This window comes from Diadema antillarum, unplaced genomic scaffold (genome assembly GCF_040938485.1).
Source record: "Diadema antillarum isolate AM-2024a unplaced genomic scaffold, OU_Dant_1.0 seq00000002_RagTag, whole genome shotgun sequence".
NCBI lineage: Eukaryota > Metazoa > Echinodermata > Echinoidea > Diadematoida > Diadematidae > Diadema > Diadema antillarum.
Window position 1 is genome coordinate 1,330,295 of NW_027271124.1, and position 26,501 is coordinate 1,356,795.

Consider the following 26,501-nt stretch of genomic DNA (forward strand, 5'->3'; position numbering starts at 1 on the left):
TCTTTTCTTCAACTTCAGCTCTGACTGTAATTTCTACTTTTCATGGTTATCACTGTGCAATGTTTTCTAAAATTAAGTTTTTGAAAGCACTATATTGCTGTTTATATGGTTTTCCTGGACATCTCAATAGAACAGCTGTGTCTTGCAAGCACAGCTGAGCAAGGCAATCAAGCTGCATTTAATTATCGTTTGTGTATCTTGTAATGTTACTTTTAATATACGGAAAATAAATACATGTACAACTCTAATGCATGCATTACACGCTTTACATACACACATACAAGCATACATACATACAATGACATATTTCTTCTCCCATTGCATATCAATGTTTGTCACTAAGCAATGAGTATACACGTAAAGGTTGAAATTTGCTTTGCGGCTTTTGCGCTATTGTAAAAAGGTCGCTTTCAGAGGTCTCCCTTCTACGCGATTTATATAAGATAACTTATTTTGTGCACAAACAAGATATGGCAGTCCATAATATAATAAAACCAAGATGAACTGCAATAGAGATGCAAAAATACAGTGTATATTGAAATGCTGATTGACAATCTATCTGGAATACCAACTTTTTATGGTACATGTTGCAATAGCAAAAATTTGTAAAATTTGTATGATTGGACTATTCTTCAACTTGTAAAAACTGTAACCATTTCGGACTGCACTTTCATGGCTAAATGGCAAACATCACAAGAAAGTAGTCAATGATTTAGTAGTAATCTTCCTCCAAAAAGGTTTTATTCAATGAAAATTCAGCTTCATCAGTTTGTGTTCAACAATTATCAACACTCTCAGGCCTAGCATCTCTCAATGCCACAGACATTGTACACTATTAAGTTGCCAACAACCCCAAGTGGGTTTACTTGATTCAACCAAATTACATAACTTGTTATACTGAAGCAAATAATAACTGGAATCATGATTCTAGTAATGCATAAATTAGTAGTAACAAATATGTACAATTTAAAAAGTCTTACAATATGTTGCATAAATGTTTATTTCAAAGCAGTATGATTATGTGACCAATTATATACATATCAGGTCTTGTATGTACATATATGATAATGCATATACCATCACAGTTCAGCTTCATCATTTCACTCCACACAATTAAACCTCTTGGGACTGTTATATCATCATAAATATATATCCACACACTTACTGTATATGTATATTCAAAATGTATGCTGATATATAATTTCACTGCCTGACATATTTTTGACAAACAAGAAATGTAGAAGAAAACAAACTTTCTTCCACACACAACAGATTACAGTATGTATACCTGAAGTTCTCAAGGTCTTGCAGTCAAATTCGTCAATGGCATGCAAGTGGAGGATAACATTTTAAACGAAAGTTTTTTACTTTAAAAATTCTGCTACTGATAACCATAAAAGCACGTCTAATGGTGCAATGAAGATTATATAGTTAAGGAGCAAGGTACATGATTAAGGCTGTGGAATGAGACTTCACAAAAGATTTTTTACATAGATTTTGACTTGATTTTAGGGTTAAACAAATTAATCTTTAGGTCATCAATTACTGGAAAAATCAAGAGGAGGACAATAAAATGGCAATAGATCCTTTGTGCCAGCATAGTTGTGAAAATCACACAAAGGGTAACACACACATATATATATATATATATCCTCCTCACTGTAACAAAATTAATGTTGTTACGTTTCTCAAGTAAGTGAAGAAACTTGGGACAGCAAATTTTTTTTTTCAACCCATTAAGTCTCCAAAACTACATTTCTATGGTACAGTGACACATTGTCTTCATATAAATTTCAGTTTTCATTGTCATTCTCTCAGAAGGAAGAATGAAAAAAATATATAAACATATTAAATATTTCATGTTAACACTTAGTTGCTCATAATTACATAATGTTTCAGTCACAGAAGTTTCATAAGCCTCATATTTGTAAACTTTATCCTATTTCTGAAGTAGACACACTTTTTTTTGAAAATTTTATGAGTTTATTTCTAACTCATATTTGCAATGTTCTAATGTTTTCTCCTGATTCTGTGTGAGTTTGATGAATTCAACCAGTTTCATATACTGTAAAATATGATATATTCGCGTCATGAAATTTTCGCGAATTGGAGCTGGCAGCCTTTTTCGCGGCATGAAATTTTCGCGAATTGCCACTGGCGTTCAATGCATGTAGTGTAAATAAAAACTTTCGCGTGCATTTTAATTTCGCGAATTTTGGCGCTCGCGAAATTCGCGAAATTAAAATGCACGCGAAAATTTCTCGTTTTACAGTAACCTGTCTCTGATTGACAATGTGCATACAGTGGAAGTCAAAGCTGCAAACTTTACGACAGCACGATTACAATTCTGATTCCAAATTTTCCGAGCATCCAGCTCTAACTGTTAATGTAATCATATTTACTGAATGCAAATTACCATAAAAACTAGTGGCATCCTAACTTCCCCAATGTCAATGCTACTGTTCTGTCACGCCAGTTGTACACGGTTGCGTTGGTGTGTCTGATATAGATAGTCAATCTCCATTTTGGCAGCTAACATGCTCACAAGTATACAACAACTAAGTAGTTGTAAAACAAATTTTTTCTTAAAAACAAAACAAAACAAAGAACAAAACAGATCTATTCTTTTTGTGCTACCAAATGTTTCTAATGGTCTTTTGACACCGCTGTAGTATCAGAAAGATGGGTTCCAAAGGGGGAGAGTGGATCTACTTCTGCAGCACTTTTCGTCTAGCTTTCATATCAGACAGCCTGATAAAAACACAAGACTTTCTGCTGTATATGTTGCATAAATAACCGAAAAACAAAGATTATCATCCATTATTGGTTGTTCAATAGCTTTCTAGATGAGACTTTGATTTGTCTGATCATTTATCACATTTAAATTACCATAATTATCCACATGACTATATATAAGTACACAAAGCGACAGAGAGATTAAGTATATGAAATATAAACTAATAACATCTTGGAGTCCTACTATGCAATGTGTAAGATACTTGGAAACAATGAGAGCACACAAACACAATCATGTATGATGATACACAGGGTTTTCATCATTCTAATCAGGACCTGGTGAAGTCAATCAGTTCGATGGACCACTTTGTTTCTCTAGGCTGGACAGCTTCAAGTCAGAATAACCAGAGGCATTGGATTCACCACTCTTTGTCTCACTGTAAGGGATTTAAAAAACAACAAGACAAGATCAGAAAGCACTGAAATATTGTTGTTCTTGTTAATTACTTTTATACGATCATCATCAAAAGTCTTTTGAAATGTTCCTTCTTGAGGTTAACTTTGCTGACCATAAAAAGAGGGCTGTACCAGACTATGTTTTGAATATCATCACCCGAGTACAGACACCAAGAACAGTACATTGATATTTCTTGCCTTGCAAAGCTCTTAAAAATTAGCTTTTGATGAGATAGAAGTAATGAAATATCATATGACAATCATGACAGACTGGAAGTAGAAGAAGATAAAGATAAGTTTTAAAACTTACGTGTATAAGTACAAGTAATACCATCACTACAGTAATAGTTTTGCTGGTGAATAGTCGTGAATGTGATGTGAGGGGTTGAGGCATGAGGGTTGTGGCATGAATGACAATTTTTTAGAAGCCTGGGAAGTACTTTCCCTGGACCATGGAACTGAAGTAAGTACAGTTTAAATGGGAGAGGATGGAGGGACAGTAGATTAAGGGGTGAAGCATGAAGCTGGGGGTGGGAGATGTTTTGAGGGAGAGCATTTTTTAGGCAATTCATCAAATTATCAATGATTAAGATGACACGAATGAGATGATTAACAGCATGGAAGAGGGTCTGGATGAAGAATACCATAAATCTGCAACCGCTCTTTCTAATCAAATGGAATCAAAAGCAGGGTTGCAGCATTGGGTAAGACTTAAAAGTATCAGTTAGAGGTGAATCAGGAAAAAGACTGTTATACAGGAGTAACAGACAAAATAGAGTCTATATACATTCTAGATACAGGAAAAAAGGAACAGCTTTGAGACTTCAAAATGTGGTAATAATGTTTTTACTACCCCCCCCCCCCCAACAAAGGATTTGATAAATTATTTTCACAGAGAAGTGTCTCAAATGCTTGCATAATATCTTGAACAAAAATCTTTTAAGGACAGATGATATTTGTATCAGAGTTAAAACTGCAAAGAAAACCAGGCATTATTTTGATGCATACATAATGTGTGAAAACTTTCAATATAGCTGCCATTTTAATTTTGTCTTTTTGTTTTTGTTTGTTTGTTTTATCATGTTTCCTGAGGGCAATTTCAAGTAAAACTATCACTATGGTAACATAAGTACTACCTCCTTTATCTGTCATCATCACATGAAGCTGGATACTGCAGATGCATTTGACTTCAATCTCATATGAAATTGTGACCTTAGACCTCCTTTTCTTCCTCAATGCGGCAAATACATACATTGACACTTGAGTTGCATTCACACATAAACCACACCTTAGTTCCCTTCCGTAGTTTGCACACGGTACACTCTTCTTGTTTCCCCACAGAATTCACCCTCCCCATGACATTTACACTGCTTTTGAAACCTGCCCTACTGAACTCACAAGAATGCTAAAGGTTGTTCATCTCACCTCTGTATTTACACTAAAACTGACCAACTCTGGCATGCTTGCAAGGTGGACATGGTGGATGTTTAGAGTCAGCAGAAAGAAGGTTAGTGATGATGTAGCCAGGAATATCAAAAACATTAGGCTACTAAAATTTCTGATACACAGGTCGAGTTTTCAGCGGGAAACTTATTTTTCAAGCATGCAAAATGAAGGTAAATTTGCGTTCTACCTTTACTGTTGTCGTCTGCAGATCTATTTATCTAAAGTCTGTTGCTATTTCATTTGTCACCTTTATCATTCAACACAGTTTCTTGATATTTGGGTTCCCCAAAAAAAGAGCTACAGAAAAATAAGAAAGTGAAGACTACAGTTGATTTGCAGCAGTGTAACAGCTCAGATGCTAGTATTAAAAACAACAAACGCTGAACAAACAACATACAACCAACAACAAAACAATCCCTATCCAATGCTCCATGTACATTGCATACTGTAATACATGTATACATGCATTATCAGGACTCAATCTTAATTTTTGTTTCTGTGGTGGCGCACTCAGGCCACTAAAATCTTTACATTTGACATTTTGGAGACCTGAAAAATAATGTAGTGGCCTGAAATAAAAGGAAATATTTTGTTGTTAATATTAGCTGCCTGATTGGACCACAAACAGATAGCCCTTTTGAAATTAGGTGGCCCAACATCAATTTTTATTGGTCCCTGGCCACTGGGCCACAGCTGATGTCAAACGCTGACATGTATTCACTATTATATAAAGCTTGATAACATGCATAAGACCTAGACTGGTTTTCAACACTAAGCCAAAAATATATTTGCTTAGTAGTCATGAATAATGCAATTTGCACACAAACTTCTATAAAAGCCAGAGACTGAGTATACTATGTACTCTTCCTAAGCTCATGGCACAGTCCTCATCATAACCACACTGATAATAAAGGGACAATGTTTACAAGATTCTATGTGTTTTTTCTTGGATGCGTGTCTCTGTGTGTTTTTTTTTTTAGCAAGGAAGAATAAATACTCTGTCTGGAATGTGTCTGGCTTTACACCTGCTACAGTATACTGACCACACAACTTTGTTAAATGGAAGTGGGACATTTTTTGCCAATTGAAACTCCAACAACCCACACGGTTCATTGGTGGACAAGATTATTTCTAAGAAGCTGCATTCATTTGAAACTTCTTTTTATACTGCATCACACTTGGCAATGCAAGGAATATCTTATCTTCAGATAGCCGATATATAATGTATCAATTTGACGGCTTTCTAAGTGGCATGCCATTCAAATTCTATTTAGGTGTTGCATCAAAATCAGGATCTGGCAGGATCCTGCAAGGTATAATTTTGATGCAACGCCTTATGGGTGCAACTTTATTTTGCACTCATACATAGGAATACATAGGGTGTCACCACTTGGCCCCCCACTTTTTTTTTACCCCAGAAGTGGCACTAGAAAAAAAAAATAGAATGAAACCATTGAGCGCGGTAAGAAGTTTCTGTTTTTGCGCTGAAGACCTTTTTTTAATGAGGTGGAAAGATGAGCTGTAGACCCCTTCTTTGTTTTGTTTTTGTTTTTTTGCTTGTCAGCTGAAGAAACCCAGAAGTGGCCCAAAAGTTCCTGGAAGCCCCCCCCCCCCCCCCCCCCCCCCCCCCCCCCCCGCTTTTGAAAATGTGGCATCTGCCATGCTTTACTAATTTGCCTTCAACACATTATTATGGCAGTACTGTGCTAAAGTGGACAAGAGCTTGGATGCTTACATGAGGAGATCCCAAGTTCAAATCCCTGGTCCATACAGCCTAAACACTATGTTTTTTACCCACTTTATTTGATGCTTGCTTGGCAGTGCCATGCTTGTGTTCTTGTACTGGGTGTACATTTGAAGGCATTCATACAAAAGAAAGAGGAAGATTTTTCATGCCCTTCCCCTTTAACCTCTCTCCCTCCCTCTCTGTCTCTCTCCTTTTCTCTCTCTCACTACCTGTCTCTCCCCATTTCTCTCTGGTTGTAATTCCATCTTCTTCTTTTTTCATTATCTAAAAAAATGCTGTCATAACAGGTAACATTTTGTTAAACTGTTATTATTTCATAAACATGATAACCAGGGGTTTACACCACAAATTCAACAAATTACTGATCAAATGTCTATTTTTGTTTCAGATATCTGAGTTTATTCTAAATCAATGTCAATGACCACTTAAGTTTACAAACTGTTCGAATCTACCAAAGGCTAAGATTAACTTACATTTTGAGGCAAGAGATTAGATTATACTTTGTGACTACAGTACACCATAATTTACTATTAAAGAAAATGCATCCAAAACAGTCAAAGAAAAAAAAGTCAAAGCCTAATGACTTGTAAGGAACACAGATTCAGCCCATTCTTGGCCACACACTAACTCCAATGATTTTATTATCCCACTGTCAATGGAATAGCACTCAATAAACATCGTAGGCAAAAAAAAATAGATAAATGGTTGATTACCATAAAACTCAGGCAAACGTACATATTTTTCTATAACATTTGGATGAGAATTCATCATAATATCAGATAAATTACAAAATCTAAAATCTTCACATCAGCTTCACATCTCATCTGCAAATAAGACATAAACTCAGCAAGCTGCTTGTTAAAAGTACTAGCATTTCTTAAGAAAAAATATTCTTTAATAATAATGCCACTGGGTAACTTTGAAACCCTAACACATGTATGTGCTTAAGCATGATATCATTTCATTCAGCTCTTCTCCAACCTGTTTACCAGATTGGACACATTTCTGATTGTCATGTAGCATTCACAGCACTTCTGCACTATTGCTTTGAACAGAAATTTAAATTGAGGTAGGCAATAAGTCTCCGGCAGTTTTGGTATGGCTAACCTAGCCATCACAACAGTATTTCAGCTACATTATTACCCTGGAGCATAAACTGTAAAACCAGAACTGTTCGCACACATTTTAATTTCACAAAATCTGCTGGAGCCAAAATTCATGAAAATTGAAGTGCACTCAAAAGTTCTTGTCTACACTATATGTTTTGAATGCTGGTGACCATTCTTGACAATTTCATGCAACAAAAGAGGCCATCAGCTCCAATTTCCTGCCAAGCTTTACAGCAGATGAGTTCAATAGCCTGACTTATTCTCAAGTTAAAAGAAAAAAAGAGATCTATTTTTTTCCTTTTTTTTTTCTTTTGCATATATGTATCTTTAGACAGTCAATGTATTCATGCTGAGCCTATAGACAGTAAAATATCAACATGTGAAAGAAGCTTACACAAACATTCACTCTAACGAGGACATTTTGCCGGTTGGTTTTTCTGATTTTGTGCTTTTTGATATCAAAAGAAAGGTATAATTGAACTCATCCCAAGACCTACAGTTTGACTACACTGAATACTAGAAAAGTAACCCTAACATATTAGAGAAGGTACAGTATATTGTAGAAATTGCCACAAAGCTCATCATTGATTATGGTAAACTGAGTAAAGTTGGGTTCAAATCACTTCAAAATGTTCCAAGAATTCAGAGAGAATTGTGGTAACATCCAGTTGCCAAACTCTGGCCCCTTTTGTACAGATGTCCGCAGTAAAAGTGGAATATTTTGGTGTAAAAATTTTTGTGCATGTCGCATGACCAAAAACTAGCACAAAAATGACAGCACACAAATATTTGCTGCAGAATAAAATGTGAACTCGATCATACCCGGCCCAGCACGAAAAATAACAAGTGAAAATATCTACTTTTATAGTACCTTGTCTTCAAGTCAGGGATAGGCCAATATGTTGTGCTGCATGAATGCAAGTTGTTAATGTACTTGAAATGTTAGTGAGCAGACAAATGAGAGAATATCTTCCAGGGAATGCTTGTGAGTGCATTTTTACAATTTCTACACAATCCCCCCTCCCTAAAAAAAAAAAATGGGGAAAAAATGAAAAGAAAATCCTTACTGGTTTGAACTTGTGGAAGAAAAGTGAGCATTGATCATAGGCTCAGTGTGTGTGCTACCCATTACCAATCTTCATCATCATTACAGAGCCATGAAAAGACATGTGGGAACAAGCCGAGAAGCTTGTCTTGACTTAGACCTCAGAAGCAGCCCTAATTATTTGATCAAGCTTTCCTTCTTGCTATTAGCATGATGCCTACAACTAGGATTGATAAGAAACTTGATTTTCTTTCCCCATTTGCTTCAAATCGGAAACTTGTATGCTACATCAGCGCTTCTCCACCTTCTTTTTTTTTTTAAACCTAAGGCCCACTTTGACTCCTGCAAAGGTTTTTCAGTCTCAGTTACATACATTTGTAAGTCGAAAACAAATCTTTTTTGTTCTTATCTTGGAAAGATACCGTGGCCCACCTGAGAAAGCTTCATGGCCCACTGGTTGAGAAGTACTGTTCTATATCATCTCACTGACCTTCACATATCATGTTTGATTTATTTTGCATAATCTCACAAATTTCCCTCTCTCCCTCTCTTTCTCTTCTATTCATAACTAGTTCTCTGGAAAAAAAAAAAAACATTAGAAGGACTATCATGTCTGTATCACTACTATCTGTAAGACATATTTAATATCACAATCTTAAGAACAATAACATTCAACTTAAAAAATGTCAAAATCAAACCTCATTATTTTCCTTGATATGATCATGTGCACTACTATGCTCAACTGGGAGACATTTTAAAGACCTTTCTAGCACACACACAAAAAACCCTGTTTCAATCCATTTAAGAACTTTCTACCACAAAAAAAAACTCAAAAAACAAAACTATTCAATCCATACAACAACAACAACAACAACGACAAAGGAAATATGAGGAGAAATCTACACCCTGCAGATGTAATGTTGGGAAAGTGAGTCATAAGTTGATGTTCGATGAAGAGAAGGAATGGAATCGTATCACGCAGAAATGGAAGAAGAGCCATGGCAGGTAGAAGGGTAGACTGGTGGTAAGTGGTGAGCAGCATGACGTTAGGTAACACCTACAGACACCTACAGCATTGAGAACAAGGAGAGGAGGATGAGGACTCCAGGATACACGTACTGTGCATGAGGATACAGGCAGAACATCAGGAGGAATTGAATACTAAAGTGTGGATTAAACCAGTAGAAGCCAGGTGATTGGACGATAAATTGTACGTATGATGTAACACATCATTACTTTAGACACATCAGGGAGGTGAGTAATCGTCGGTTCACAAAAATAAGTAACACTATGGCCCGAATTCACGAAGGTGGTACAATTGAAACCATGGTTTAAACCGTGGACAATTTGTAAGGAGCGCCAAGTGTCGCATGGCCTATTTCGTTATGAAATCAGTCATTTCATCGACGAAATGACCATTTCGTTGATGAAATGTTCATTTCGACTTATTTCGTAATGAAATAGGCCATGCGACACTTGGCGCTCCATACAAATTTCCATGGTTTAAACCATGATTTCATTTGTACCACCTTCGTGAATTTGGGCCAATGGCTTTAGGAGCAACTTAACGCCCTTATCATTCTCAACCAACATATTCACAGCAGCCCTATTGGCTATGTGCAGCATTAATGCAATGCTAGCTCTAACATGGCAATGCACACTGGTTAAACAGCTGCATGCATGAGCCAAAGCTCAGGCAAATACACACATTCATTGTACTGCACCATCACCAATTATGTTCTCAAACATTGCTTTCTGGTACGTAAGATCAAAACAAAATCGCTATTCAATACATACAGCAGGCGCACATGCTTTCAAGTTCTTGTGATGATCCCACTCGAGGAACTCTTCGATGCTTGAATTTAAAAGGAGCGTGAATTAACCTTTAAGCGGGACATTGTTTGCATTTACAGATTTCACTTTACAACCGCCAATGTAGCACCACCAATATGGCACAATTTTGTACCTCAATGAACACAGAATGCTGATTTACAATATTCTATGAATTTTCCACTAAAGCGCTAACCTACTCTTGAGGATCACGCCAATATTTTCAGGGGGAAAATGGGCATCCGACGCCGTGCTTCAGTGCAAATGCGCCGTCAAAGAATTGGGGTATCTGCGCATGCGTCAGCGGGTCTCTCTTGTCAACGTAATCCCTGAAGGAATTATGAAGTATAATTTTGCACAGTATGATCATGAAGTATACATTGTCATGTCTTGGGGGGGGGGGGCTGTTGTGTGTGTGTGTGTGTGTGTGTGTGTGTGTGTGTGTGTGGGTGTGTGTGTTTTTGTTCTTGTTTTTTCATTTGCTTGAGTATCAATTAAAATGCTCTTCAAGTACCCCTACATGTCTGTCTTATTATTCTTTGGAAATTGATCATTACCTATGACATTGAGATTCTAAGTAATTTCTTTTTGTTTTTTCATGCACTCAGGTTACCAAAGCATTTTAATAGTTTGTATGGCATAAGCATAAGGGTGAGAATACACAGAATGCCTTATAAGGTGCGACCAGCAGATTGCTTGGGAAAAAGAGAAAAATGCAGAACAGATACAAATGAAATGAAAAGAATGAGTCCACTTTGTCACACACAAAAAATTAAACATGAAAAAAAATCACACAAAAAGATACGAAATACAAAACTGAAGAACAGATAAAAGTAAAAGGAAAAGAATGAGTCCCCTTTGTCTTACTTGAAATGCACAGCAAGCAATTTCATGAGACATAGCAGCCAATTTGCATACAAACTTCCAGTTTCTTTCTTACAGAGGATTGGGTAGGACCTAACGGTGAATGCATTGCAATGTTGTAGTTCTGATAATTCAATGTGGAACCCCTGCAACACTTAGATGATCTTTCAGATGCAAAATTTGATACCTCTTCAGTAAAAGTTTGGCATGAATGAGCATGCTGTAATGTAGACCCATCAGAGCAGAGGAGAATGGCAGGGGTACAGTAATGACAAAATGTCCTTTGGCATGAAATGGCAAAATAAAGCTTCAACAGAGAAAACTAAGTTGTAGTGATAAGTCATGCAAGAAACTAAAAATCATGCCACAAAAGATAGTGCACTTAACAAATGGATGAGTCCCAGGTATCATACTTGGGCAGGTGTCTATGGGAAATGCATGTTGTAGCAAAATCAGTCTGTCCTCATCGGGTTAACAAATGACACTCTACTCTCCATCTATGTCCACTTAAGATAAACTCAAATTCTAAATCAACTCTTACAGATTATAAACGAAAGTTCCTTGGAAAAATTTGCAGGTTCTTAACAACTGTAATTGACTTAAAATTGTATTCTGAAATAAAAGTTTATGGCATATGTTCAGCCAACTTTCATAGGTAAGCATGCATTTTGCCAGAATAAGTGTCAGCAAGATAATTAGTGATATACCTTATAATAAATAAATCATTTTAGTTCAGCCCCACATTAGTAGCTGCCAATTAAAGGCATTATGTTAATGTGTATTCTAGTCATATCTGCTTAACTTTTCAAATGCAGAGTTAATCAAACAACTGCAGTAATGTGGTATCACTGCTCATGACTAAACTTTGGAAACATGGTGTTTCCTTTTTTAAAAAGAGAAAGAATTATTCCAAACATGTCTTCATTCTCTTAAAGCTAAAGAAGGTGAAGACAAGAACTTAAAAAACAAACAGATAAATAAATAGATAAATAAAGAGATAAATAAATGGAAATCATCAACATTTAATCTATCTTAATTTCTTTTAATATCTGGTGATATTATTTACTGAAAAAATTTTTTTTTTGGAGACAGTAAGTAAAGTTTCAGCTCAAAGGAGACAACATTAATGCCATTATTAGGTATCAGTGACATCTGGCATTTGCTCTTTTTTGTTGGGGGGGGGGGGGGGGTTAAGGTTGATGAGGGTGATGGGGGTAATACTGCTTTAATATGGATGGGATGGCATTACATAGCAGTCATGCAAATAGAAGGAAAAGGTTTCCATTACCAAGACTGTCAAGTGCAGAATGAGAGAGAAAGATAGGCAACATGGCAAATTTCTAGGACGGCAACAGTCTCCTCCTCGTGTTGCTCACACTAGTAGAGTCAGAGTCACTGTATCAGCACACACAGAGAGATGGAAACAATCAGCACATGCCCACTTCACACTGAAAACATCTGAAAGCACTATTGCAGTCAAAGTGGAAACGTTTGCACTACAGTTAAAGTGGAAACTGTTGCACTATTAAATTGCTTTTTCTTGCAGGGCCACTGCTAGTGAGGTACACTTGCTCATAATTTCGAGAACATGAATCACTCCGTATACTAGTTGAACAGTCCTATAAATATTCACTTTCTTGTTTCTTTTCACATAAATTCATGAGAGTATGAAATTAGTGAAAGAGTTCCCCACAACATAACATTTGATATTGACAGTATCTTGTTGACATTATGACCTTTTGATATTACAGCCCCTGATACATCTGAAATGTCAAAGGCCTTAAATTAGACCTCATCTCATCTGTTCTCTTATTTTGGTTTTGTTTGTACACATTTGGAGTTAGTCATGGCTTGGACACTTCCACTGAAAACAAGATATGTTATGTTGATTTATGATAGTGGCATGGAAGTGCCATGGTCCACTTTCATACTTCCATGCTGTTTTCACTTCAATGAAATTATCATTTTAATCTGATTTATTTTCTTGTCAGTCACTACAATTATAAATTATGCTATATGATCTGCTCTGTGATTTGCTGTCATTATTATACTTGGTAATCATGAAAATCAATACACCACACAAAACGCAACAAAGTTCACATTTTTCACAACTAGTAAACCCTACCAAGAGTGACAAAGATGTTTCTTTAATGGATAAACTATTGAATGAAATTGAATCATGAAGAATATTCCTGCAAAACTGTACAAAGCTGAAACAATAAATTATGCACAGCACAGTAATGTTAAGCTACTGTAGAAAAAAAAATCTTTGCTAGAAATCGAAACCCTGTGACTAAATCAAATCAGGTCATACTTTCAAACTGAGGAATAATCTCTTTAGGATGTACAATGTATATATAGGTGTCTGGCAATTGTTGCTTTTCTTTACGGATTGTCTTTATTTGGCACTTGATTTGGTGATGGTGTTTTCCAGTGTTGAACCATGATGCAAATGGTACTCAAAATAATCCCAATCTATGGGATGTGTATTCATATGGTGAAGCAGGCTGCTACAAGTCCAAGTGTCTGCTGGCCTGGGCAACTTACACTCAAGCCCTGTTTAACCCGTTGAGGACGGTTTGACTTTGCTACAACACGCATTTTCCATACACACTTGGCGAAGTATATTCCGGACTCGTCCTCAACAGGTTAAGAGACCTTACATCGAAACTGTCCAATTAACAAAATTCCTCCCCTCGGGCAAGAAAACTGTAGGAGAGAGTGAGAGGTACCATTTTAACAGACACACCTTCTCTGGGTAGGTTTCCATGAAGGGGGTGTGTCCGCTGATGCGACTACCCCAGCCACGGAGGATTGTGCACATCTAGGTAGGCCATCGTTACCATCATGTTGAGGCTCTTCACTAAAATTGTCTTGTTTGCCTCAGTTAACACTATGATCCTCTTCACTCCCTTAGAATACCAAAATCTTGTTTCACTACTCCCTACCCCACCTCCAAAGAAAAAAGACAAAGAAAATTCTCTCTTTCTGTTAGCCCCGCATAAATCTTGTTCCCACTCACATCTTATTGTGGCTATTGTTCACTTCTGGTCCACCATGTTGAAGCCACACAATGAGGAATCTTCAGGCATAGCAAAGCTGCCTTGTTATTATCATGCAAAGGAGTTGAGCTGGTTACACGTACTAAGCTTTAAAGCTAAACCTGTGCTGGCCTGTTCTTGCAGAAGCTTAAATGAGGTTTTGGCCTTTTCTTAACTCTTTATGTGCCATGGTATAAACCCACTGTGTGCCAAATTATCTGAGACAGCAACATAGTCATGCTTTGGGAAAGCATTTTGTTTTTCAAATATATATGTAACTTTTATAAATTTATGTAACCCTTGACAATGTAATGAGCACAAGTTCTAGAGCAAATGCCAAGCTTTGCTTTGATGTAAATTGTATGCCAAATCTGTGATTGTTTTTCTTTTTAATAAATGATCAGTAGCTACAGTACTGTAGAGGCATGACTTTTGCACAGTCACAAAACAGTGACAGAAAGTTGTAATTTACTAACAAATCCACTAGGGAACACCACTTGATAGTTAATCATCACATAAAATGCAAGCTACATGTGGCAGGAATGGAATCGCAAGAAACGCTTTCATTGTAACGAGGCATTTGGCAATTTATCGATTGGTTTGGGCGAGTTTGTGCATTTGAGCAGGATATGCAAACAGACTGAGTCGGGTGTACGAACGTGGCACATAAAGAGTTAAACGTAGAAGATCTCACCTGGAAAAAGTTATGCATATAGCCGGTATATGGTAGAAAAGGAAATATATGAGTGAAAGTTTGAGAGAGTATAAAGCAAAGGAGAAAAAAGGCTATGATTCCAGGAATGGTGTTCGTCAATGAAATAGGGCTTTACTGGGAACTGGAAACAATATCAAATTCATTTGATAAAGATGTCTTTGAGAAATATTGATCTTTCAAAAGAGTGTGACCAGTTTTACATGTTTATGAAAGAAAATTATCCTTTGTAGAAAAAGGCCCTATATCCTTGCCCTTTTAACAATACATATCCACTGTTCTTGTACACTTTTTTCCTCCTCAGAAAAATGAAGCATACTCATTTACATGACTTGAGAAACTCTTTGGTTCTTTGATGTATTTTACAAATAAAAAAAAGAAAAGAAAAAGAAATCATTTATTTCTCTGATGATGCAACAGGCAACAATGAATAACATTCTACTCACATGATTGCATGCCAATTGAGAAATCAGATTTAAAAGGCAACACCATCTTAAATTTGACTTTTTATATGATTAAAAAAAAAGAATTACAAACAAAACTCTTCAAGTTTCCTTCCTGTCAGACAGAAAGTAAGATCTTGAATTTCAGGGGATATTATCAACTCCACCTTTTAAACAAGGCATTTTCCAGATTGCATCTCTTCCACTTTGGAATATGTAGAATGCATTCCCATATCTCAATGTGAAATGAATGGCTTGGAAAAAAAATCAAAAGCAACCAGGGGAAATTGCGCACAAAAGATAAGAAGCATAACTTAAGACTCACCAAAATAAAATACCTTTTAATGTAATCAAAGAAGGTGGTGGTGGTGGGGGTGGGGGGGGGGGGGGGGGTGGGGACATGCAATAATGTTGATAGCAAACTTAGATCTCTTACCTAAGTCTAGTCACAGCTTAATGTTTGCTTGTTTTTATTTTGGCATGAAAAAATTAATCAGATTTGAGTACAAGTGACACAACATATTTTACACAGAACAAAGAAAGTGAAAATACATCAGGGAGTCCACCATAAGAAATGACAATGATCATTATGGCTGGTCTTCGATGGGACGCGGAGTAATAGTTGAAGAGTTACCGTTATTTGTTATAAGAGTTCTGCAGGTAAACTTATACATGTGACATTTATGAACTTTGACCTGATGCATGGCCCCTTGGATAACACCATGACATAAAGATCTCTAAGCTGCATCTCTGATCCATGTTTGCCTACATTTGGAGTGCTGGTTGCAAAATAATTTGTCAGGAGTCTTTGGGGTAATATCTAGCATGTGATAACACAATATGTAACATGTCTGAACTTAGTATTTTTGATATTTTTTTTAATCTTTTATGTTTGAAGAAACACAAAATATCTGTACTGTATGTGTATGTGACATGAATTGACCATAAACTTAGCATGTGACCCTGTACAACACAATAACATGGAGATCCTGAACAGTGCACTTCTGACCTGTACGAGGATGGAATGGGAGTCATGGTAGGAGAGTTATTGGTCATAACAGAGTCTGGAAGGCAGATAGGAGTCATAGTAGGAGAGTTATTGGTCACGAGAGAGTCTGAAAGGCAGATAGGAGTCATGGTAGGAGAGTTATTGGTCACAAGATATTCAGTGAGTGGTATTGGTCACAAGAGAGTCTGAAAGGCAGATAGGAGTCATGGTAGGAGACAACTGGTCACGAGAGTCTGAAAGGCAGATAGGAGTCATGGTAGGAGAGTTATTGGTCACAAGAGAGTCTGAAAGGCAGATAAGAATCATGGTAGGAGAGTTATTGGTCACAAGAGAGTCTGAAAGGCAGATAGGAGTCATGGTAGGAGAGTCATTGGTCACAAGAGAGTCTGAAAGGCAGATGGGAGCAGAAAGGAGTCATGGCAGGAGAGTTATTGGTCACAAGATATTCTGAAAGGCAGATAGGAGTCATGGTAGGAGAGTCATTGGTCACAAGAGAGTCTGAAAGGCAGATGGGAGTCATGGTGGGAGAGTTATTGGTCACAAGAGAGTCTGAAAGGCAGAAAGGAGTCATGGCAGGAGAGTTATTGGTCACAAGATATTCTGAAAGGCAGATAGGAGTCATGGTAGGAGAGTCATTGGTCACAAGATATTCTGAAAGGCAGATAAGAGTCATGGTAGGAGAGTCATTGGTCACAAGAGAGTCTGAAAGGCAGATAGGATTCATAGTAGGAGAGTTATTGGTCACGAGAGAGTCTGAAAGGCAGATAGGAGTCATGGTAGGAGAGTTATTGGTCACAAGATATTCAGTGAGTGGTATTGGTCACAAGAGAGTCTGAAAGGCAGATAGGAGTCATGGTAGGAGACAACTGGTCACGAGAGTCTGAAAGGCAGATAGGAGTCATGATTGGTCACAAGAGAGTCTGAAAGGCAGAAAGGAGTCATGGCAGGAGAGTTATTGGTCACAAGATATTCTGAAAGGCAGATTGGAGTCGTGGTAGGAGAGTCATTGGTCACAAGATATTCTGAAAGGCAGATAAGAGTCATGGTAGGAGAGTCATTGGTCACAAGAGAGTCTGAAAGGCAGATAGGATTCATAGTAGGAGAGTTATTGGTTACAAGAGAGTCTGATAGGCAGATAGGAGTCATGGTAGGAGAGTTATTGATCATAATAAAGTCTGGAAGGAAGATATTTGTGGACAGACAACCGAGACTAGACAGACAACAGCTGGACAACAGACAGACGCCCAATTGGATCCCTCAGTCTCATCTCCACTTTAAAGATATTGTGTAGGTCAGCTGTATCATAAAACATTCTTCCATATAAATATTTCTCACTAATGCCTAAAATATGAGATAATCACTTTTTTTTCTTACTAAACCATAACTGTAGACGGTTTAGTCTAGAAACAATTATATTACGACTATTGTTAACATTTTGCATATTTAACAATAATTAATATAGATTATAATGATTTAAATTTTTACATTGGTTATTTCTATCTCTAACTCACATTTTAGAACTTTTCATAAGCACTCAAGCTGGGTTTTTGTTTCATTTGCAAATAGTAAATAATGCCTTTAAGTGGGCCAGCACATAAGTCAGCATTGTTACAACATTACAAGGTAAGATTAGAATCATCTGTGGTAAAAAGAAGTTTCTTCTCCATACATACATTTCAAGAGAGGAAGTCCAGCACAGACATGTATGCCTAAGTTAATGGGATACATGTAAGGCAATGGCATCATCACCTAATTTACATGATTCCATGTAACTGACTCACATTACTGCTTCATGATGAAATGAAGCATAACCATTATGAAACTTCTTTTTTTTTGGGGGGGGGGGGGGTAATTTCAAGGTAATTCACAATTCTGTGTGTTTTACTGCACTTCCATCTAGAAAAAAAAATTAACTTGAACATGGGACGAAGTTCATTGGAATACCAATTGGTCATTGTCTTCTGCCTTTTAATAGCATTTCAAAGTTTGCTACTATTCAGTAATTGACTGCATTTATCAACAAAGACCCTGCATTATAGTGCTTTAAAATAGTTCTAAAATGTGAGTTAGAGATAGAAACAACCACTGTAAACATTTGAATCCGTATAATCGACGTGAAGTATTAGTAAATACACAAAATGTGAACAATGGTTATAATAAAAATGTTTCCAGACTAAACCGTCTACACTTACGGTTTAATGAGAAAAATACTCATATCTCCTTATATTTTAGGCTTTATTGCAAAAATCGTATATGTAGGATGTTTTTCGATACAACACACCTACACGGTAAATGCATCAAATAAACAGGACCTTTAACATGACAGGCAGCAAAACAAGAACAAGTGTACACATTAAAGAGTGCACTTACTAGATTTTATCTGGCAGCTTCTGCTCCTGGTTCTGTTCCTGGACTTTGAAGTGCGTGTAGAGAATGATTCCACTCAGTGTCAGCAAGACACCACCCAGCTGGTTGAGGGATAACGGATCATGGAAAAGGAAGTAGCCACCCAGCAGAGTCAAGCAAAACTTTGCATGACCCACCATATTGTATCTGAGGTAGAAAAAAGCATTAGTCAAGGAGGCCTAACACTCTACGACACACACTCTTTAGCCGAAAGGATAATCATTGACAAAATATATATATACTTTAAAAATGTATGTACTTATGTATGTAGGTATGTATGTTCATTTATGTATTCTATATCCTGTCATAATTAATGCTACTTTTCTGTTTATGTATTAATTTTTTTATTAATTTTTTTATTCATCAAGAGCAAAATCCACATAGTTTCAATCATCAAATTAGTTCCCTGTCACTGAAGATGTGAGTCTAAGAAGTCTGCATATCATGTGTGATGTGATACGTCAGGTAATTCCATGATGCATAATGGATGAAAAATTTTCTATGAAAATACTTGTGTGTTTTCCTTCAAGTGATCTTGTACATACATACAATCACAAGGCAATCTTGAGATTCATCAAAATGCCAAACAGACAAGATGAAAGGTATAAAGTTGGCATACATAATATACCTCAGAGTTAGCACATTACCAACAATGGGAGTTCTGTTTCTACAAAATTCCAATGGAGAGACACTGTACATTGCATAACTCGTTGTGCTGTGTTTTGCTACATTTCGCCATGTAAGTACGCGTAATATAATCTAGACAAGATATATAAAAAGGAAAGCATATGTGGCTCCCCTATCTCCTAGCACCCCCCCCCCCCCCCCCCCCGAAAAGAATAACAAAAATCATCACCATCTTGCTGATTTTCAGCATTCTACTACCATAAATTTATTTCTGCCTCACATTCAAACTAGCTTTCTCCAAATTATGTCCCATAATCTTGACATAAAAACAATATTACACATAATGTTAGTGCAATTTTTGGAGTACTACCATCTCAGCAATGTGGACTGCATAACTTACAAGTTTTTGAACACCACTCGGACAAACTGTACAATTATTACAACAAAGCGTCCAAAATATTATTAACAAAAAGAAAAAGAAAACTTAGTTAAAACCAAGGATACGTGATGGGTGATGTGTTGCCAATGATCCAGTAAATGGACAGGTTGACAGAAAAGGCCACGCAGCATGATGCCAGTAAGATAACCTGGAAAAAGAAAGGAGATAAAATAAACAAGATAGACTCAACAGTTGGTAAATGTATGCCTGAACTCTGATGATAAATAGATGATGCCATTTACAATCATGACCAGAACTCCTTCTATCACATTTACCAAAAACATGTGTCCTCAACATATCTTATTTTGAGCATGACATTATGTTTACATAAGTGTCAAATGAAAGCTTTGCTGATGCATAAAGACTAGAGAAGTCTACTCTTCTAGCCAAACAAAAAAGAAGGAAACTTTTCACAGTTTTTCTTGCATTTACCAGATTCACATCAAATTATTGAATATATGGCACAGTTAAAAGACTTAACAACTGTTATGATAACTTGCAAATATATATTAAACATCACACAATTATCCTATGACTTTGATAAGAAATATCATCAAGTCTTCACTTGTATCTCATGCACCATTCTCCACTCCAGGAAAAAAAAAGTGACAACGACTCACATAAACTTCTCGTGGCCAGCTACTAAACAAGCCCCCCTCTCCAACAACAGGTTCATTGAGTGGCACCACGAAGAGGAGCAGGGCTGCCGACAGTGGAGCTTGGTAGTACAACAGCTGCATAGAGTTCACCTGAAATTCATGCTGCTTTCTGCCCACCCACTGTAGAAGTGTAAATGCACATTTAAAAAATGGGCTTGTGAGAACATAATACACTATACTCTTTCTTTCTGGACCACCATTTCATTGTGCCACAGGCACTGTTTACCAACAGGTTGCAATTATGATTGTGCATCACAAAACCATTGAAAGGTTGCACACCCTGATTTTGCAGGACTCAAAATACATGTAGGTGAAATGGCTTAATCTACATGAACTCAATCTTATGTATTGACTGCATTTTTGGGGGGTCTAATATACAACGTAAAGTTATGCTTACTTGAAAGCCTATTTAGTTTACACCACAAGAATGGTGTGTCACAGAAATAATTCTAACATATTTTTGTTGACTTTTGACCTCTTTCAAATGACATGATATTCCATATGAAAACAAAAAATGACGAAGCATAAAACTATTAAAAGCAGCAGTTTCAGGCAATTTAGGCAGTAATAAGGTGGGCAATTGCAGGTGTCTCAGTTAAATGCTTGAAGAGTGGACTGTTGAAAAGGGTTAGGCTATGTGGAAACTACCCTCAAAGAACTAAAAACTGGTTAAAGCCATGATCAGCTTATCATTGTAACTGAATCTCAGACATTATTGACACAAAATTAAAGAGAGGAAAAAAAACTAACAATAATGAACATGATATTTTGACTGTAGCATCTGTCATTGATGCATTTCACTGTTATTAAAAAAGTAATGAAAAGTATATAGTTGATAAACTTACCACTTGATACACTGATGTTACTAAAACACCTACTACTGCATAGATGGTTCCAGTGACATTAAACTTTACATCATAGCAAGAGTTTACAATAACTCCAATGGTGATGGGGATCTGGAGAAGAAGGAAAAAAAGGAAAATGGCATCATAATGTAAAATGTATGCATTTGCATGAATTAGATCATCACTTTTCAACCAAAGATTTATACATGTATTCATATATTTCCCATGCCATGTAATCAGCAAGCACCAAGGAAATACCACTGAAGTAGTATAGTGTGTGCTGTCAAGTCCTACCATAACCTTTCGTGAAGTGATTGCAAAGAGAAGGTCCATCCTAATAATATGTTGCTTTGTATGAAAACAGAAAAATCAGAGAAGTAGATCAGTGACAATGAATGGAAAAAATAAGACACAGAAAAAGTTAAAACTGATAAAGTTTAGAGAGTATGATAAGTAGGGAACTTCGTGTGTTTGATAAGCTGCTCTCCATTTGTTTTGCAGACAAAATTTCACAATATTTCATTTTCCTCTAATATTCTGGCACAGAAAGAACATCACCGCTGAGAAGGATATTCAAAAATGTATTACTCCACTGTTTAACCTCTTGAGGATGGACTGAATTTGCTACAGCACGCATTTCCCATAGACACCTGCCCGAGTATACTCAGGACCAGTCCTCAACGGGTTAATATCAAGAACAGACCTGAAGAAAATTTTTATCATTTACACACACACACACACACACAAATGTTTACTCTCTAAACTTTAACAGTTTGTTACTTTTTTGGTGTGTGTCTAATTCTTTTCCATATGATCATTGATCTACTCTTCTGATTTTTCTTTTTTTACACATAGTAACATCATATCAGGACAAAATTCCCCTGAAGACATGCATGTGTCAAGTGAGTATACTAGTAGTAAACACGTTTGTACACTGCGTGAAATGGGTCCACTTACTCAATCTTTACTTCTTAAATTTTTTTAAAGAGTTACCCAAAAGCTTGGGATCATAAAACAATTGGAAACTGTTTTAGAAGCTTTTTTCTAGAACACATTATGCTGAATAGTGTGATTAGGTATGTTTTTAGGGCCCCTTATCATTTCTTTCACTTTTAACTCTTTAAGTATTAACTTCTGAAAAGATAATGCAACTCCTTTGAAAGTTAACATTATTTATGAAAAGAGTATTCAGAATGTGTGCCAAATCACAGCTTATTCCAATAATCCCTTCATAGTGGTTGCCTTGGAGTTTTACATCATGTTTTCAGTCCCATTCATTTCACAGAGCACAAAAACTTAAAAGCCTCTTTTCTATTAAGGAAACATTTTCTAGGGTGCACATACTTTCTGTCCATTATTCAGATGAGTTAGGACAGTCTATTGTATTGAGTCGTACATTACTAAAAGAGCTGAAGCGTATATCTTTCAGAATCTGCTCTTGAAAGTCCATGTCTGGTGACTTTTTGCTGGTTTTGCTTTCACATATCTAAATCTTCTACTTAGGCCTATTGACAATTAAATAATCTTTAATCCTATACTCCGACCAAAAATAAAATGAAATAAAATAAAATAAATAAATAAATGAATCAATAAATAAACAAATAAATACATACATACATACATACATACATACATAAATAAATAAATAAATCACTTCTTCACAATAGCCCAGTCTAGGGTTCCACTTTGCTTATGAGAAGAAAAAAGTCAGTACCAAATAGGGCATACTGGGTATTGGTGTTTTAAGTCACTGAGACAAGCATCTGTGATGTATGATCTAATCATTCAAGAAATTTTTGTAAATGGTGCTTGCAAGCACAATCAACCCAACATCAAATGTGGTACTTGGCAATATCAATAGAAAAAGATGCAAAATACTGAAATGGCTGCTTTCCCCGAGTGTTAATTGATGGACAATTCAGATAAACCTGGTCAGTGCAAAGTTCATCCTTTGTTTGAAAATGACTGATAAATTCATGTTTGGCAAGTGTATACACTTTGTCATTTTGAAGAAAAGAGTGAAGTGCTTATCCAACTGAGAAAAAAAAAAGAAAGGTCATTTGTATTTCTATGCGCATGAGCCAATTCTGAACTGCATTTTGATATATTGAACTCCTCCAATATGTAGGCATACAAAACTTTACCTCACAATAAAGAGCAATGATCTTGTGTCTTGATCGCAAGATTAATTTCTACTTCAGCTATATCTAATCTTAGGAAACAAGTCATATGAAATACCACTATCCATCTCAACTTACCAAAGTTAATTTCACTTTCATTGAATAAGTTTTGTGATAGAGAACAGTCTGGATAAGCAGAATACATGGTGTAGTCATCGCTTTGGCCAGCTGATATGTACCCACAGTATTGTTCTGAAGGGAAAGATTTGTAAAAACTACGAATCCACAAAATGTCAAACTCAGTGGGAGCACATTGATCAGTGGAATGCTCTTTCTATTGAATAGCCCCAAATTTAAACAGGCAACCAGACCCAACGAAGTCATGAGAAAGTGAAGTAGAGTCAGCGTAATGTTTGGGAAGCCATAGTTCCGATAGAGCCACTTGTTGAGAAAGACGATCAGAATGGACGAGCACAGGTTGATGATGAGAGAGACTGTTATTCTCAACTGACTAGGTCGACTTGCTTCGGCCATCTTTGCTTCAATTGATAGGTCACTAGCTTCCTTCCTTCCTGTGGCCAGACAAACTAAGATTAGAACCCGACCTGCAATTACAATGCATATAAGCAATGATCTGTTTACAGCTGTGCCGTGCCCAGTAGTGCCTACTACACAAGCTCAACATTCAAATCTTGCGACTTCCGGACCCAAGACTTTAATATGCAGAGGAACCGACGGGACGGGCCGACTCTGCGATACGCCAATGTTTCTGGTAATCAGGTAGACGCAGAGATATGCTGGTAATCCCCATAGATGTACACCGGTTGCAGCTACCAGCCGAGTCAGTGACAGTGCAGTGCAGTGGAGTCCACTTCTTCTTGAAGCTGGGCCGGGCTAGCTAGTGAGGTTAACCGACAACAAACTCAATTTTTCGGCATGGCAATAGTATACCCAGGTTTCTGAGCATCCAAAAACGAAGCTTTGAGCTCTTCGTCAGAGTTAATTCGCCGTTTCTGCAACACTTATCACCGAATCACATAGAGCGGGGCTGGGACCGGTGACCGACATACGTGGCCGTTTCATCACCCGTAGCTGCGGGGTATGCCGTCGTGGGTGGGTAGGTATTGGGTGGCATGTAGGTGCTTATCAAAATCGATGGTTGGTTTGCCGGTGCGGTGACAGCTACCTAAAATGTGCCAGGTTACCAGCCTGTCGAAACAGGTGCAGGAAAAGGCTAGGACACTACGACGTGTACGTGTGGATACGAATAACGCTTTTTCAGTATTCACTGTAATTCAGTTTATCTGGCAAGGTCTGAAGTGGAGTCTTTCTGCTGTACTCTGCTGCGATCACTCACGCTGTAAATTTACTAGTACGCGGATGATGCGACGTACGTGGCTTGGATTTCTATCTCGTCCGCGCGCTCCACGCCGACAAGCCACACGATCACTGGTACTGACTGTCGCGCGCTTCGACCGCCACCGGCACCACGGCGTTCACATCGTAACACCTGAATTGAATAGGCACTCCTCCGTTCCCCCCCCCCCCCCCCCCCCCCTCCTCCACCACCACCACCACCACCACCACCTAACCAAGGTGTCACCACCAGGGACCGCGAAACATGGGTAGGGTAACTCCCCCCCCCCCCCATACCTCACACCATAGGCGCCGGAAGTGGGGGGGGGGGGGGGCAGGGGGGGCGGCCGCCTCCCCAATCCAAAAAGTGGGGGGGGGGGGGGCAAAACGCATTTTTGCCCCCCAAAAAAGCCCCCCCCCCAAAAAAAAAAAAAAAAAAAACAAATAGAAATAATGATAATAAAAATAAATGAATAAACAAAGAAAATAAAATAAATATGTAGATCTATATGAATAAAAGGGAAAAAATAAAGCTACAAACGGCAGCTTTTGGACTGTAAAATGTCAAAATTTTCAAGCTCGCTCGCTTCTCTCGCTCGCATCCAGCAGTTGAGCCCGGTGCGCCTCCCCCTTAATTTCTAAAGCGAAAAACATAGCTACGACGGCAGTTGTTGGACTCTAGAATGTCAAAATTTTCAAGCTCGCTCGCTTCGCTCGCTCACATTGAATCGTTATGCCATTCTCCTAATGTTGCTGACAGTAATTGCCAGTAGTTGCGCCCGATGCCCCCACCCCTTAATTTCCAAAGCGAAAGATAAATATAGCTACAAACGGGAGTTTGGGGACTGTAAAATGTCAAAATTTTCAAGCTCGCTCGCTTCGCTCGCTCGCATTGAATCGTTATGCCACTCTCCTAATGTTGCTGCCAGTAATTGCCAGCAGTTGCGTCCGATGCCCCCCCCCCCCTTAATTTCCAAAGCGAAAGATATAGCTACAAACGGGAGTTTTGGGACTGTAAAATTTCAAAATTCTCAAGCTCGCTCGCTTTGCTCGCTTGCATTGAATCGTTATGCCATTCTCCTAATGTTGCTGCCAGTAATTGCCAGCAGTTGCGCCCGATGCGCCGCCCCATTTATTTCCAAAGTGAAAGATAAAGCTACAAACCCCAGTTTTGGGACTGTAGAATGTCAAAATTTTCAAGCTTGCTCGCTTCGCTCGCTCGCATTGAATCGTTATGCCATTCTCCTATGTGTTGCTGCCAATAATTGCCAGCAGTTGCGCCCGATGCGCCCCCATTTATTTCAAAGCGATCGAAATATGTATATAGCTACAATTAAAACTCCAGTTTTGGAACTGTAGAATATCAAAATTTTCAAGCTCGCTCGCTTCGCTCGCTCGCATTTTATTGTTATGCCATTCACCTTATGTTGCTGACAGTATCTAATTTGTCGATCGTTTCACACCATCATTCCATAATCCATGTAAGGAAAACTTACAATGTTCCTCAATGACTGCGTTGTTGAATGTATCACATTCCGTAATGTATTGTAGTCCCATTATTGCTCACGCACACACGCACAAGCATACAGACCGTCAAAATTACTTTATGGT

The 26,501-nt window shown here is 37.6% G+C and overlaps 1 protein-coding gene across 1 annotated transcript; it reads right to left on the minus strand.

Annotated features, from left to right (window-relative positions):
• Positions 1-3,059: 3,059 nt before the first annotated feature.
• LOC139724871 (solute carrier family 35 member E3-like) lies at positions 3,060-24,841 on the minus strand. The gene is made up of 6 exons (XM_071635994.1): positions 23,673-24,841; positions 21,415-21,525; positions 20,531-20,689; positions 19,976-20,058; positions 18,809-18,991; positions 3,060-3,173 (listed from the first exon to the last, which is right to left on the minus strand). The coding sequence occupies exons 1-6, from the start codon at positions 24,066-24,068 to the stop codon at positions 3,086-3,088; spliced, it is 1,020 nt and encodes a 339-aa protein (XP_071492095.1). The 5' UTR covers positions 24,069-24,841; the 3' UTR covers positions 3,060-3,085.
• Between the last annotated feature and the right edge of the window lie 1,660 nt (positions 24,842-26,501).